The sequence below is a fragment of the Rattus norvegicus genome, chromosome X (assembly GCF_021556685.1).
Source record: "Rattus norvegicus strain SHRSP/BbbUtx chromosome X, alternate assembly SHRSP_T2T, whole genome shotgun sequence".
Taxonomy (NCBI): Eukaryota; Metazoa; Chordata; class Mammalia; order Rodentia; family Muridae; genus Rattus; species Rattus norvegicus.
Window position 1 is genome coordinate 77,320,861 of NC_141554.1, and position 16,411 is coordinate 77,337,271.

General features: G+C 37.7%; 1 protein-coding gene across 1 annotated transcript in view; it reads right to left on the reverse strand.

The window, feature by feature from the left end:
* Positions 1–5,100: 5,100 nt before the first annotated feature.
* The window catches only part of Abcb7 (ATP binding cassette subfamily B member 7), a 141,176-nt gene continuing 129,865 nt past the window's right edge, over positions 5,101–16,411 (reverse strand). Inside the window, 1 exon segment of the mRNA NM_212518.1 lies at positions 5,101–5,413. Within this exon segment, the coding sequence (NP_997683.1) occupies positions 5,198–5,413 (216 nt within the window). The 3' untranslated portion in view covers positions 5,101–5,197.

The following is a 16,411-nucleotide window of genomic DNA, read 5'->3' on the forward strand; positions in this document are numbered from 1 at the left end:
CAGTCTCCTGTTGTTCTTAAGATTAGGCTGTCTTAAATGCTTCTCCATTTCCTATACGTCCTTAGGACATTTTCAGAAGCTTTCAATAGACTTTTTTCAAACAATTAAAAATAGATTTATTTATATTTTTAAAGTATGTACATGCAAAGTGTGTTTGTGTGAATATGTGCACCTGAGTATAAGTAGGTGCCTTCAGAGGCCAGAAGAGGGTGTTGGATGCTTGAAAGTGAAGTTATAAGCAGTTAAAAACTGCCTGATTTAGGTGCTAGAAACTGAACTTGGGTCTTCTATGACAGCAGGTACGTGTTGTTAACCACTGAGTAATCTCTCTGGCCCTTAAAACAGGTTTTAAAAGCAGTTATACATTGAGATGGGTGTGGCCCCATCCTGCAACCAGGGGCTGTGCCTATAGACACTGGATATGGTCTCTACAGGTTTTCTCTTCCCTTTGTTGGGTATGTTGGCTAACATCACCCCTCTTGGGTCCTGGGAACATCTTGGGTCTCTGGCATTTGGGTCTTTTTACTGGGTATTCCTAGTTCCCCATCCCACTCACCCATCTCAAAAATATTAATCCAGAATTTCTCCTGTCAAAAGGGAACATAGGGAGAAAGGGTGGACCAGAGACTGGAGGGAAGGTCATCCAGAGACTGCCCCACCTGGGGATCCATCCCATCTGCAGACACCAACCCAGTCACTACTGCTGATGCCAAGAAGAGCTTACTGAGAGGAGCCTGGTATAGCTGTCCCCTGAGAGGCTCTACTAGAACCTGACTAATACAGATGCAGAAACACATAGCCAATCATCGGACTGATCCCTGCGACCCCAGTGGAAGATTTAGGGGAAGGACTGAAGGAGCTGAAGGGGATTGCAACCAACCAGACCTCCCCCACTCCGAGCTCCCAGGGACTAAACCACCAACCAAAGAGTACACATGGAGCGACCCATGGTTCCAGCCACATATGTAGCAGAGGAAGGCATTGTCTGGCATCAATGGGAGGAAAAGCCCTTGGTCCTGTGGAGGCCTGATGACCCAGGGTAGAAGAATGTCAGGGCAGTGAGGTGGTAGTAGGTAGGTGGGAGAGCAACCTCATAGAAGCAGGGGGGATTGGCCAGGGGATTAGGAGGTTTGAGGAGGGGAAACTAGGAAAATTTACATTTGAAATGTACATAAATAAAATAACCATAAAAATGTCAAAAAGAGCCATTATATTGTTGCTTTGTTGGAGAGGAGGCCTGTGGTGCTCTTTACTTCTCCATTCTTTTTTTTTTTTTTTTTACTTCTCCATTCTTAATGCTGACCCCTCTACTTAGTTTCAAAAGTGATTTCTGAGTGGAAATGTGGTGCAGCCCATGAATTGAGTCTCAGGAACTGGGGTTTTCATCCAGTGTGGCGGTTTCTCTTGAAGTTCAGCTTCCTCATTTACAGAATGAGAAAAGTATTAAATGACCTTTCAACCCTATGCTTTTATGGATAGAAACAGAAAGGCACCAGTGAACATTTTACTGTAGCTATATGAGAACATGAAATATGGAAACAATCTGTATTTTTTAAATTTCCAATCTGTTTTTAATTAGAACACAGTTCGTTTCCAATTCTACCTAGGTAATCAAAATGCAGGCAAGACATTTCTCTACCCCAAGCTTTCCTTCCTAATCATTACAACTGAGAAACTGGGGACAAGTAAGAAACTAGGGACCTTTCACTGGTTGGCTATCAAAAAATACGACAGCTTAAGGCTAAATAAAACCACTATAATTTGCCACCATTTTACCTCCATAATGAACTCTGCAAATGTTTACTCTGCTTCTGAAGAAATGTCAAGTTTTCACCTTTTGTACAAAGCTGTGAGGCCATATTCCCAAAGTGCTTAGTAATTACCTGCATTTAGTCCAAGTGCATGAGGGACAAAACATCACTTTCCCTGAACATTGCAAAAAAGTGATTTCCATCAGACACTCATTTCTAGGCACAAAGCCATCGTGTTTATTCAGTAATGATTATCCGCATAGGTTGCTATAAACAAGAGAACTGTGCTAAGGTAAATGCTTGGCTGAGATGTTTTGTCTTAATCATCTTTATCCAGAGTGTTTCACTCAATGTTATGATTTACCAGTTTACATTTCAAATCAATACACTCAGAGAGAGGGAAAGAAGGAATTTTTCTATAATTAAAAAGGAACTATAATTACAAACATATTTAAACACTTTAAACTGCTAATTTACAACAGAATACCCTGTAATAAGTCACAAGATGGGAAATTAGGAATACATACTGGCAAAGGCTGCTACTTGGTGATGTATTTGGCAAGTAGGAAGAATAGGAGCAAGATGGCAGTAGGGAAACGGTGGTCTAGAAACAAGAAATCACACAGGTTTTTAAATACCTGGCTTTTAGAGCAAAACGAGTTTTAAAAAACAACCATCCACGCAAACTGAGATCTGTCGACATAGAGGGGAAAGACAGAACATTTCTCTTACGGTATAGAAAAGATGCAAATCCCTGTAAAGGAAAAGTCAATGCATATTTTGAGCCTGTTCACGTCCAGATGCAAAGGTCTCCCAGATCACAAAGAAGCCCATCTGTACACCATGACAGTTCTATGTTAAGGACAATCAGGAAGGCATCTGGCCCCGTTTTTATGATCCTACATTACCTTGGTTTCAAGTTAATTTTTGTAAACTGGAATTCCTTTAAGAAGAAAGTAGTAAAATTTTTAATCTTTAAAATAAGGAAATGTAAAAAATGAATCCCCATCATCTTCCTCTATTTTCAGAGCTCAAATTTGTAAACTATAGCTTATTCCTCCCAATACATTTAAAATGCATTGCTGCAATGCTAATTTTTTAAAAATGTATACACATTATCCTCTTTTGTAATTATGTAATGTTGTGATGTAAAATTAGTATATTATAATTAAATGCCCGTTCCTTGGCATTTCCTATAACTGAGTCATCCCAGGAAGCTTGTCTTTCGTCTTAATCTGTCTATTATTTCCCTTTTAGAACTACCTAAGGATGATGGAGTTTCTAAAAAGATGTCTTTAAGACTTAGTGATGGCCTCTGAACCATCACTTAAACCAGATAATTTAAGTTCTGTTAGGTGATAATAGGTTAATGACTATAGTGACCTAGGGACCATCTGTAATCATATGAAAAAATAGTTTCAAAATCTTAGTGGGGATATTATCATTACCTTGAAAATATTCCTACTTCCTTTGGAGTAAAATGTTCCCCATATCACAAAATAACTTGCTTTGAATGCTGGGGTGTATGTGTCAAGAACAATTCTTACTAATGATTATTACACACTACTTGTCTGTGTAACTGCATTCCATCATTCCTATCAGCATCAGTGTAAACATGGGAATTAACAGAGAAGCAAGATTTTTATCTAAGTTCAGCCACATCTCCAGTGATGTAGCTGATTTATTCAAAGGATGTGCTCCCTGTGAGAAAAGCACTGATGCCTATGTCTTGAAAGTAAGAAACACCAACAAAGCAGACCAAAGCTAGTTCGCAGTCATGACACACTGAACTATTTAGTTAACCTTTGAACTTAAAGGCAAGATCCCACATAACTTACTTTGCTATCAAAGACTAACTGAAATACTGGCCTCAGATTATCAAATTATTGTAATATAATTGAAGCTATTTATTAATACTAATGTACAAATCAAAAAATATTCATCTCTCCCACACTGAATTATCATTTTAAACACATTAAAACCATAATGTAATAAGCAGTTTAGGACCTTTCCTGTGAAATAAAACCATATTACATATGATTATGTGGCAATTCATGAGATACGCATGTGTTTTGAACTGAATGGGTACTATCAAACAAATTAAATTCATATTGAATCAAGAGAAGAACTTTTTGTCTTTTTTAACTTTAAGAGACAGGGTCTTGCTATATTGCCCAGGCTAGCCTCAAATTCCTGACTTCAACCTGATGCTGGGACTCCAGGTTCATACTACCATGTCTAGCTTAAGAGAACAACTTTTAAGTGAAATGTGCATCTCATTTTAATAATTATTTCTAGTAAGTAAAATGATTTTCTATTTTTTCTCAGTAAAACTTGATATACCACTCATTCTCTTTTTTACATTAGACTTAACAGAATCCATTAAATTATGGATAAAAAAGCCTTATAATAAACATAGCAATTGTGAAGTGTCAAAACAGAGCAAGATACCTGGTCATCTAAACATTATATGTATATATGGAATCCTTTCCTATTTACCAAACATTTTAGATAGTTTTAACTGGACACTGATTTACATAAATGTATGAGTATGTACACAGACAGACACGTGTGGATGTACAACGTCCTTTTTTACAGATAGCAAAAGCAGTGCACTTAAGTTGGAAATAGGAAAGGCTATTAACTCCCTAAGCTTTTGGGATCATTTGCAGTATAATAAGTCTCAAGTGACATCAAGATTCGTGAGACTTTAAAGAAAAATTAAAAAAAATTAAAATTTAATCCAAAACAAAAATTTTGGGGTAAAAATAAAATTCTAATCACTAGGTAAGAGCAGCAGTGGTGATTAAAGATAATATTCTATCCACCAATATGAGTTTTTCCTCCAAAAAGGACACAATAAAAACTGTAATTATAGATATCTAAAAGTAAAATGCCCAAAGTATAAATATAGTTCATTTTTTGGTAAATTCTAACTTATGTGTTTTCAAACTAATTTTCAGATTGACAAGGAAATACAACTGGAGGAACTAAAGTGGAGGAAAAAATACACTCTTCTTTTTTATTCCTGTTTAAATTTAAGAGAAAAAAATATGGTCTCCCTACAACTTGTCAGTATAAAGGAGGTTTTAAAAGACTGCACTTAAATTCAGAAACCACTCTAATTCGTTTGGTTATTGATATCAAATGGATGTCAGACTTCAAACACAGTTGTAGGGTAAAATCAAATTGTAACCAAAATTATGTACTGAACATACTTGGGGCAATAACAAGAAAATAATTTGGGAATAATTATAGATGTCACATTGAAAAGATGGTGAAAGACATAAAAATCAAACCTCCTTTAAACAAATCATATTTAATAGGATTAAAGGAATGGGAATGTATGATTTGTGTTTTTGTGAACTGGTTTTACTTCAGTGCAAATGCATATTTCAAAACCAAACAAGACAACAAAAAGAAAGACGAGAAAATGTCTGTGTTCCTTAGCAGGAGCAATTTCCACAGCCTTTCACGCTGTTGACAATCTCTTCTTGGAGCTTCTTTCTCTCCTCCTCTTTAGAGAGACTCTCTTTCTTTGCATCCCATCCAAGGTTATCATGGTTCTGTATGCGGGTGCTCTGTGTATGCCACATCTCTGAATAGATACTGCTAGAGTTAGCAAGCAGACCATAGTGGGTACCACGTTCAGCTACTTTTCCCTGCAAAGGAAACACAAGGTAAATGTGGACCAAGGTCAGTTAACTAGCATAATATCTAACACTATAGTAATTTATGAGGAAATATTTGAAAGGCCTATATTCATTAAAATACTTCTTTTAATTCCTCATTCATAGCCCCAGTGCAAAAAACTGAGGTAGGAATGCTTCTTCGCTGATATACTACCCAGCCCCCATAAACAAAAATGAGGAGAGTCCTAATAGCATAAACACTACTGTATGTAAGGAAAATAAAGCTTTACTGTTTTATTTTCACTCTGGAAGGCATAAAGGAAAGATTAAAATTCTAAAAAGGTGATCTTTTCTGTAATCAGCAAATGTTCAAATCAAAAGCACTGTTATTTATACAGGGATTTAAAGGATTTAAAAACAATATTGTGAAATCCATGTGAATTTTGAAATAAAATTTCATGAAATAAAGAAAACTTCATGAAAGTGAAGCTTACTCCATCCAGTAGCTCCCTTTGCTAACAATATCTATTAAACACAGCATTTCATTAATTTGACATGGGTTCCAAATTGACCCACAACTCATTTGTTAAACACAACTGGAGACAAAAGGACTTTCATAGGCATTCCCATTGACAGGAGCTTTCCAAATATTTCTGTAATATTAATGAAGTTTATGCCAATGCCCAAGTGCTGGATTTATGCACACATATGGCTGTATACATATATGTTTATATTCGTTTCTTCATTTATTGATTTCTGGCATTATTTATCAACTTAAGGAAGTTGGAGAGTTAGTACGCTAATGATCCTACATCCCCTCTGCTGGATTCTTCACAAATTTTACTTCTGTTTGTTTTATTATGACCATTCAAGTGTGTTTTGTGTTGTTTACTTTATGGACTACAAATTTTCTGTTGACTCATGTAGGTGCTAGGATTTTATATACATTTTCTCACAGGTTTCTTTTCTACCTAGACTTACTACCTAATTTCCTTAGTTTTATTTCCATACTTGCTTTGTCTCACTTTATATCCATTCATTCATTCTCTATCATATATATATGTATATATATATATACAGACACACACACATACACACATATACACACATACACACACACATGCAATAATGTTACTTTATATACACACACTATTTTTTGTCAAACAATCTGAGCATGGGTCATAGATACCAATTATATTATAATCCTAAATATTTCATTAATATGTATCTCTTAAAAATAAGGAATAATTTTATATTCCTGGTATAATTATATCACACTCAAGAAATTTAGCCATGACATATTACTCTTATCTAACATATACTTCATTTTTAACTGTTCCAGTTAATCCCTTTTATTGCTTTCTTTCCATCTAGAATCTGAAGAAAACCAAAATATTGAACTTAAATGTTTTTAATTTTTAAAGAACTGAGTGCAAACTTTGGGAGGTAGAGGGAGGGAGAAACATGGGATGGAGAGTGGATGGGAAGGGAATAAAAAGGAGGGCAGGATCAGGTATGGGAAGAGACAGGAGAGAAGTAGAGGGTCGGTTGATTTAACAGAAATAAGTAGCAGTAGGGGATGGGGAACTAGGGGTAGACACTAGAAAGTCCCAGATGCTAAGGAAGCAAGAGGCTCCCAGGACCGAACAGGGATGACATTAGCCGAAATACCCAACAAAGGGGAGATAGAACTTGTAGAGACCACCTCCAGTAGATAGGCACAGTGGCCTTTGAGGAATGGGGCCACCTACCCATCTCAAAAATTTTAACCCAGAAGTGTTCCTGTCTATACGAAAGACAGGGATAAAAAATGGAGCAGAGACGGAAGGAAAGGCTACCCAGAGAGCACCCCAGCTAGGGATCCATCTCATCTGCAGACACCAAACCCTGGCAGTATTGCTGATGCCAAGAAGTGCTTGCAGACAGGAGCCTGATCCAGCTGTCCCCTGAGAGCTTTTACCAGAACCTGACTAATACAGATGCGGATACTCACATCCAACCATTGGACTGAGCACAGGGACCCCAGTGGAAGAACTAGGGGAAGGACTGAAGGAGCTGAAGGGGATTACAACCCCATAGGAAGAACAACAATATTGGCCAACCAGATCTTACCCATCACCCTCACACACACACACCTAGAGCTCCCAGGGACTAAACCACCAACTAAAAAGTATACATGGAGAGACCCAAGAATTCAGCTACCCATATAGTAGAGGATGGTGTTTTCTGGCATCAATGTGAGGGGAGGCCCTTGGTCCTGTGGAGGCTTGATGCCCCAGTATAAGAGTATGTCAGCAGTGAGGCAGGAGTGGTTGGGTGGGTAGGAGAGCACCCTCATAGAGGCAAAGGCAGGGGAATGGGATGGGGAAGGGGAACAACATTTGAAACGTAAGGGAATAAAAGACCCCCACCACAGACACACAGACGAAGAACAGAGTGCAGTGCAAAATTTACACACAGAGTTTCTAACTGCGTGCTACTCTTCTCTCTTTGTGGCCCTGAAATTTCACAAAAGTCCAGGTCTAAATGGTTTATAATTTTTTTTTATAAAGACTACCCTTCACTTTGGATTCATCTAGTTGTTCATGATTATTAGATCTAGGCGAAACTTTTTTGAAAAAATTAGAAATAGGTCATGAGGGGCCAAAAATGGTTCTATTGTTCCTCATCTTTTGGAGGATCTGAACCAGATTCCTAGTACCCACCTTGGGCAGCTCATAATGGCTTGTAATTCCTGCTTTAGGGGACCCAAGGCCTACTTCGGGCATCTTCTGACACTGCCACATGCACAATCCCCATACCTCACAGCCTCACAGTTACACACTCTCTCCTCTCTGTCTCTGTCTCTCTCTCTAACTCACACACTGTCATTCTCTCTCTCTCTCTCTCTCTCTCTCTCTCTCTCTCTAACTCACTCACACTCACATTGTCATACTCTCCCCCCCCCACACACAAACACACACAAAATTAGAAACAGTCAATTGTTAAAAGGCTAAACATGCCCTCAATGCACCATTACGTCAGGAGGTACACGAACCAGCTCGTTTCATTACTCATACAAAATTTGATCACATGCTTAAGGATATCTACACAATTTCTCAAATTAACTGTCAAATTTTTATCTTTGTAATAATATATAATCTATGGGATTTATTTTCAAACTGATTGAATAATGTCTTCCTCAATGGTTTAATCAGCCTATGATGATTGTTTCTAAAACAATTACCACAATGGTGGTCAAAAAATCTGATTCCCTCAATTTATCATTCCTTTTACAGGCTGGCTACTGGTATTCTTAAAAGGCTTTCCTTTTCCTCTTGGTAGCTCTTATTTTAAAAGTATCATCATGAACACAGAAATTAGTTTTTTATTCATTGTGTTACAACTCATTAGTGCCATTATTCTTTTTACTGCTCTAATTATCCCACATTTGGCCAGTGGGAGGTCATTCAAAGTGGTTCCTATGTCCTTGTGACATGTGTTCATTAGTTTCCCAGCCCCAGATCAGTTTTTATCGAAGGAGGTTTGGTTCCTTTTAGTAAGACACAGTAATTTAGTACCCAAGATCTGTGTACCGGGAATGCTCATTACTCAGAGACTTTCATTGCATCCAGGCTTTTTCACTGGACAGAATTAGAATACTTTTCGTATCAGAAACTCAGATAGAGAATTCTGTTAAACCTACCCTTGTGAGGGTCTTGCTTCCTGTGATGATTTTTTTTACTCGCATCTTTCTTCTCCCAAGTAAGATCTCTGATATAAGAGCAGTGCATTTACTCAGCATATGCTGCTCAGTCTTGTATAGAAAATAATTTCAAAATGGGTACTTCCATAAAATCACCCACTATTTCTTTTGGACTACTTAGCCTTATAATACATTTCTGCTAGATACAAAAATACCCAGGGTTTTTGTTGTTGTTGTTGGTGTTCTATTTTTGCCAACTTGACACAAGTTTGGGCATCTTAGAAGAAGGAACTGAGAGAATGTTTTCATAAGACTGCTTGTAGGCAAGACTGGAGGGCATTTACTGACTGATTATTGTGGTAGACCCCAGCACACTGTAGGTGGTGCCATCCCTGTGCAGGTAGTTCTGGGGTGAATAAATAAGCAGGCTGAGCAAGCCAGAGGTAACGAGTCAGTAAGCAGCATTCCCCCATGCTCTCTGTGTTAAAAAATTACAAGGGTTGGCTCTATTATCAATGTGACAGTGATGTTTCTTGTTAGTGTTTAATTTTTATGTTTTTGTGTCCCTGATTTATTTTCGTGTTTTTCGTTAGTACACAATGAGCTTCACAATGCTATCATTAAGCTATATACCAGGCCCTCTTCTATATTTTTATTTTGAAAGTCTTACTAAGTTGCCCAGGCTCCCCCTCCCTAGTAGCTCGGATTACAAACTTGTGTGAACAAGCCTGGCCTCTATTTCTTATATAAACACAAATTCTGCTATTTTAGCCTCATACTCATCTTCACTTTCCATATTACCCAGATGTCTCCAATTTCTGAGCCATTTCACGTTTCTAAGGTATGAACCAAGTCAGTTCTAAAAACTGCTTTCTCTCTATTTTGGCAGATAATACTATTAAAATTTCTCAGTTATTTTAATCTACATACTTAACATTTTCCCCACGTTTGGTGAAATTCTTTGCCCACTGTTAATTCCTCTTATAGTACATTTGTTGACTTAAAATTATATTCATTTTATTCTTTCATATTTTTGTTTTATTTTGAATGGAAGAAGGGAGATAAATGTGTATAATCTTCCATGTTCAATCAGATGTCTTTATAGATATGTCATCTTTATAGAAATGTCATAAACAAATATTGATAGAGTGGCTGAGGTGACAGACAGACTACCAGTTGAAAATAAGGTCACATAACTAAGCAATTAGAGATCCAACAAATAAAAATACTAAAATTGTGTATGTAGATATAGATACTATTAATGTATCAATACACTAATTCTAATTCAAAACCCAAGGACCAATGTGTGAAAAAACTGCACAGATATACAGATAGATTATTTGCTAAGAAATTTGAACATTTTATTACTAAGCAAAAGCTCAGAGAGCACGATGGCATACAATTGGTAAGCTTAGTTAAAAAGACCCAAAATCTCAGGTTCTTTAATATCAAAGATACAGTAAGGATTAAACTACCATTTAAGATATTTTGGTGTAATCATATTGGGGAAAAACAACTTGTCTGAAGATTTATGAACAAACTAATATATTTAAAGTAACAAGTATACAAATCCCTTAAAGAGCAGAGTATAGCCATCACAATTCCAAATACTGTCTAAAGAGAATGAAAAAAACACCCTCTCAGTTTGGGAATATAGTTCAATGGTAGACCACATGCTTGCATGTATAAGGCTCTGAGTTCAACCTTCAGCATCATTAAAATATCCCTCTTACCCAGAGCTGGGGCTATCCCACAGCCCTGAGACATAAAACCTGCCTGCAGAGAGCTGGTCTGCCAGGAGCGCTCTCACTCCAAAGATCACAGGGTAACAGGCCCACAGGAGGGATAAGCTCCAGTCAGACACAGCAAGACCAACTAACATCAGAGATAACCAGATTGTGAAGGCAAGAACAAGAACCTAAGCAACAGAAACCAAGACTACTTGGCATCACCACAACCCAGTTCTCCCACCACAGAAGGTACTGGATACTTCAACACACCTGAAAGGCAAGATTTGGATTTAAAATTACATCGGAATTTGATGATTTGATTTGAAGACTTTAAGAAGGACATATATAACTACCTTAAAGAAATACAGAATAACACAGTAGAAGCCCTTAAAGAGGAAGCACAAAAATCCCTTAAAGAATTACAGGAAAACACAACCAAACAGGTTAAGTAATTGAACAAAACCATCCAGGATCTAAAAATGGAAATAGAAACAATAAAATAAATCACAAAGAGAGGCAACCATGGGGCTAGAAAACCTAGGAAAGAAATCAGGAGTGAAAGACTCAAGCATTACTAACAGAATACAAAAGATAAAAGAGAGAATCTCAGGGGCAGAAGATACATTGATGAAATCCAGGACACAATGAGAAGACTAAACCTAAGAATAATAGGTATAGAAGGAACAAAGATTCCCAACTTAAAGGGCCAGTAAATATCTTCAACAAAATTATAGAAGGAAACTTCCCTAAAGAAAGAGATGCCCATGAAGATACAAGAAGCCTACAGAAGTCTAAATAGACAGGACCAGAAAAGAAACACCTCATGTCACACATGAATCAAAACACTAAATACACAAAACAAAGAATATTAAAAGCAGTAAGAGAAAAAATGTCAAGTAACATATAAAGGCAGACCTATCAGAATTACACCAGATTTCCCACCAGAGACTATGAAAGCTAGAAGACCCTGGGCAGATGTCATACAGACCCTAAGAGAACACAAATGCCAGCTCAAGTTACTGTATCCAGCAAAACTCTCAATTAGCAGATGGAGAAACTAAGATATTCCATGACAAAACCAAATTTACATAATGTCCTTCCACAAATCCAACCCTACAAAGAATAATAGATGGAAAACTCCAACACAAGGAGGGAAACTATACCCTAGAAAAAGCAAGAAAGTAATCTTCTTGCAACTAACCCAAAAGAAGAGAGACACACAAACATAATTACACCTCTAACAACAAAAATAACAGAAAATAGCCACTATCCCTTAATATCTCTTAACATCAATGGACTTCAATTCTCCAATAAAAAGATATAGACTAACAGACTGGATATATAAAGAGGACCTAGCATATTGCTATATACAGGAAACACAACTCATTGACAAAGACAGACACTACCTAAGAGTAAAAGTCTGGGAAAAAATATTCCAAGCAAATGGTCTCAAAAAAGAGGCTGGAGTAGCCATTCTAATATCAAATAAAATCCACTTTCAACCAAAAGTTATCAAAAAAGATAAAGAAGGGGCTGGAGAGATGGCTCAGCGGTTAACAGCACTGACTGCTCTTCCAGAGGTCCTGAGTTCAATTCCCAGCAACCATATGGTGGCTTACAACCATCTATAATCAGGTCTGGTGCCCTCTTCTGGCCTGCAGGTGCATACACGCAGGCAGAAAGCTGTATGATGTACATATACATAATAAATAAATAAATGTTTAAAAAAATAGTCTGGGCGCAAGCTTAGCCATTGCCCTAGCCTGCACTCAGTTGAGCACTGGTTACAATATTAAAAAAAAAAAAGATAAGGAAGGACACTTCATAAACATGAAAGGAAAAATCTACCAAGATGAACTCCCAATCCTAAATATCTATGATCCAAATGCGAGGGCACCCACATTCATAAATGAAACCTTACTAAAGCTCAAAGCACACATTGCACCTCACACGATAATAGTAGGAGATTTCAACAGCCCACTCTTATCACTGGGCAGATCATGGAAACAGAAATTAAACAGAGACATAGAGAAACTAAATGAAGTTATGAGCCAATTGGATTTAACAGATATTTATAGAACATTCTATCCTAAAATAAAAGGATATACCTTCTTCTCACCACCTCATGGAACCTTCTCCAAAATTGACTGTATAATCGGTCACAAAACACGACTCAACAGATACAGAAAGATAGAATTAGTCCCATGCATCCTATCAGATCACCACGCCCTAAGGCTGGTCTTCAATAACAATAAGGGAAGAATGCCCACATACACATGAAAGTTGAACAATGCTCTACTCAATGATAACTTGGTCAAGGAAGAAATAAAGAAATTAAAGACTTCTTAGAATTTAATGAAAATGAAGATACAACATTCCCAAACTTATGGGACACAATGAAAGCGGTACTAAGAAGGAAACGCATAGCTCTGAGTGCCTGCAAAAAGAAACCGGAGAGAACATATATCAGCAGCTTGACAGCACACCTAAAAGCTCTAGAACAAAAAGAAATAAATACACCCAGGAGGAGTAGAAGGCAGGAAATAATCAAACTCAGAGCTGAAATCAACCAAGTAGAAACAAAAAGAGTTATACAATGAATCAACAAAAGGTGGAGTTGGTTCTTTGACAAAATCAACAAGATAGATAAACCCTTAGCCAGACTAACCAGAGGTCACAGAGAGTGTGTCCAAATTACAAAATCAGAAATGAAAAGGGAGACATAACAACAGAATCTGAAGAAATTAAAAAAATCATCACTACAAAAAATTCAAAAAATCCTACTACAAAAGCCTATAATCAACAAAACTGGAAAATCTGGAGGAAATGGAGAATTTTCTAGACAGATACGAAGTAACACAGTTAAATCAGGAACAGATAAACGATCTAAACAACCCCATAACTCCTAAGGAAATAGAAGCAGTTATTAAAAGTTTCCCAACGAATGCAGACTGGAAAAACCAAATAACCCTATTAAAAAATGGGGTTCAGAGCTAAACAAAGAATTCACAGCTGAGGAATGCCGAATGGCTGAGAAACACCTAAAGAAATGTTCAACATCTTTAGTCATAAGGGAAATGCAAATCAAAACAACCCTGAGATTTCACCTCACACCAGTGAGAATGGCTAAGATCAAAAACTCAGGGGACAACAGATGCTGGCGAGGATGTGGAGAAAGGGGAACACTCCTCCATTGTTGGTGGGATTGCATACTGGTACAACCATTCTGGAAATCAGTCTGGAGGATCCTCAGAAAATTGGACATTGAACTGCCTGAGGATCCAGCTATACCTCTCTTGGGCATATACCCAAAAGATGTCCCAACATATAAAAAAGACACGTGCTCCACTATGTTCATCGCAGCCTTATTTATAATAGCCAGAAGCTGGAAAGAACCCAGATGCCCTTCAACAGAGGAATGGATACAGAAAATGTGGTACATCTACACAATGGAATATTACTCAGCTATCAAAAACAACGACTTTATGAAATTCGTAGGCAAATGGTTGGAACTGGAAAATATCATCCTGAGTGAGCTAACCCAATCACAGAAAGACATACATGGTATGCATTCATTGATAAGTGGCTATTAGCCCAAATGCTTGAATTACCCTAGATGCCTAGAACAAATGAAACTCAAGACGGATGATCAAAATGTGAATGCTTCACTCCTTCTTTAAAAGGCGAACAAGAATACCCTTGGCAGGGAAGAGAGAGGCAAAGATTAAAACAGAGACTGAAGGAACACCCATTCAGAGCCTGCCCCACATGTGGCCCATACATATACAGCCACCCAATTAGACAAGATGGATGAAGCAAAGAAGTGCAGACCGACAGGAGCCGGATGTAGATCGCTCCTGAGAGACACAGCCAGAGTACAGCAAATACAGAGGCGAATGCCAGCAGCAAACCACTGAACTGAGAACAGGACCCCCGTTGAAGGAATCAGAGAAAGAACTGGAAGAGCTTGAAGGGGCTCGAGACCCCTTATGAACAACAATGCCAAGCAACTAGAGTTTCCAGGGACTAAGCCACTACCTAAAGACTATACATGGACTGACCCTGGACTCTGACCTCATAGGTAGCAATGAATATCCTAGTAAGATCACCAGTGGAAGGGGAAGCCCTTGGTCCTGCTAAGACTGAACCCCCCCAGTGAACGTGATTGCTGGGGGGAGGGCGGCAATGGGGGGAGGGTGGGGAAGGGAACACCCATAAAGAAGGGGAGGGGGAGGGATTAGGGGGATGTTTGCCTGGAAACCGGGAAAGGGAATAACATTCGAAATGTAAATAAGAAATACTCAAGTTAATAAAAAAAATAAAATAAAATAAAAAATAAAAGTCTTCCAACGAAAAAGAGCCCAGGACCAGATAGGTTTAGTGCAGAATTCTATCAGACCTTTATAGAAGACCTCATACCAATACTATCCAAACTATTCCACAAAATTGAAGCAGATGGAGCACTAACAAATTCCTTCTATGAAGCCACAATTACTCTTATAACAAAACCACACAAAGACCCAACAAAGAAAGAGAACTTCAGACCAATTTCCCTTATGAATATTGATGCAAAAATACTCAATAAAATTCTTGCAAACTGAATCTAAGAACACATCAAAACGATCATCCATCATGATCAAGTAGGCTTCATCCCAAGCATGCAGGGATGGTTTAATATATGAAAATCCATCAATGTAATCCATTATATAAACAAACTCAAAGATGAGAACCACATGATCATTTCATTAGATGCTGAGAAAGCATTTGACAAAATTCAACACCCCTTCATGATAAATGTCCTGGAAAGAACAGGAATTCAAGGCCCATATCTAAACATAGTAAAAGCAATATACAGCAAACCAGTAGCCAATATCAAACTACATGAAGAGAAACTTGAAGCAATCCCACTAAAATCAGGGACTAGACAAGGCTGCCCACTCTCTCCCTACTTATTAAATATAGTTCTTGAAGTCCTAGCCAGAGTAATGAGACAACAAAACGAGATCAAGGGGATACAGATTGGAAAAGAAGAAGTCATAATATCACTATTTGCAGATGACATGATAGTATATTTAAGCGATCCCAAAAGTTCCACCAGAGAACTACTAAAGCTGATAAACAACTTCAGCAAAGTGGCTGGGTATAAAATTAACTCAAATAAATCAGTAGCCTTCCTCTACACAAAAGAGAAACAAGCCAAGAAAGAAATTAGGGAAACGACACCCTTCATAATAGTCCCAAATAGTACAAAATATCTTGGTGTGACTTTAACCAAGCAAGTGAAAGATCTGTATGACAAGAACTTCAAATCTCTGAAGAAAGAAATTGAGGAAGACCTCAGAAGATGGAAAGATCTTCCATGCTCATGGATTGGCATGGCTAATGTAGTAAAGATGGCCATTTTGCCAAAAGCAATTTACAGCTTCAATGCAATCCCCATCAAATTCCCACTCAATTCTTTATAGAGATACAAAGAGCAATTTGCAAATTCATCTGGAATAACAAAAAACCCAGGATAGCTAAAACTATACTCAACAATAAAAGGACTTCAGGGGAATCACTATCCCTGAACTCAAGCAGTATTACAGAGCAATATTGATAAAAAGTGCATGG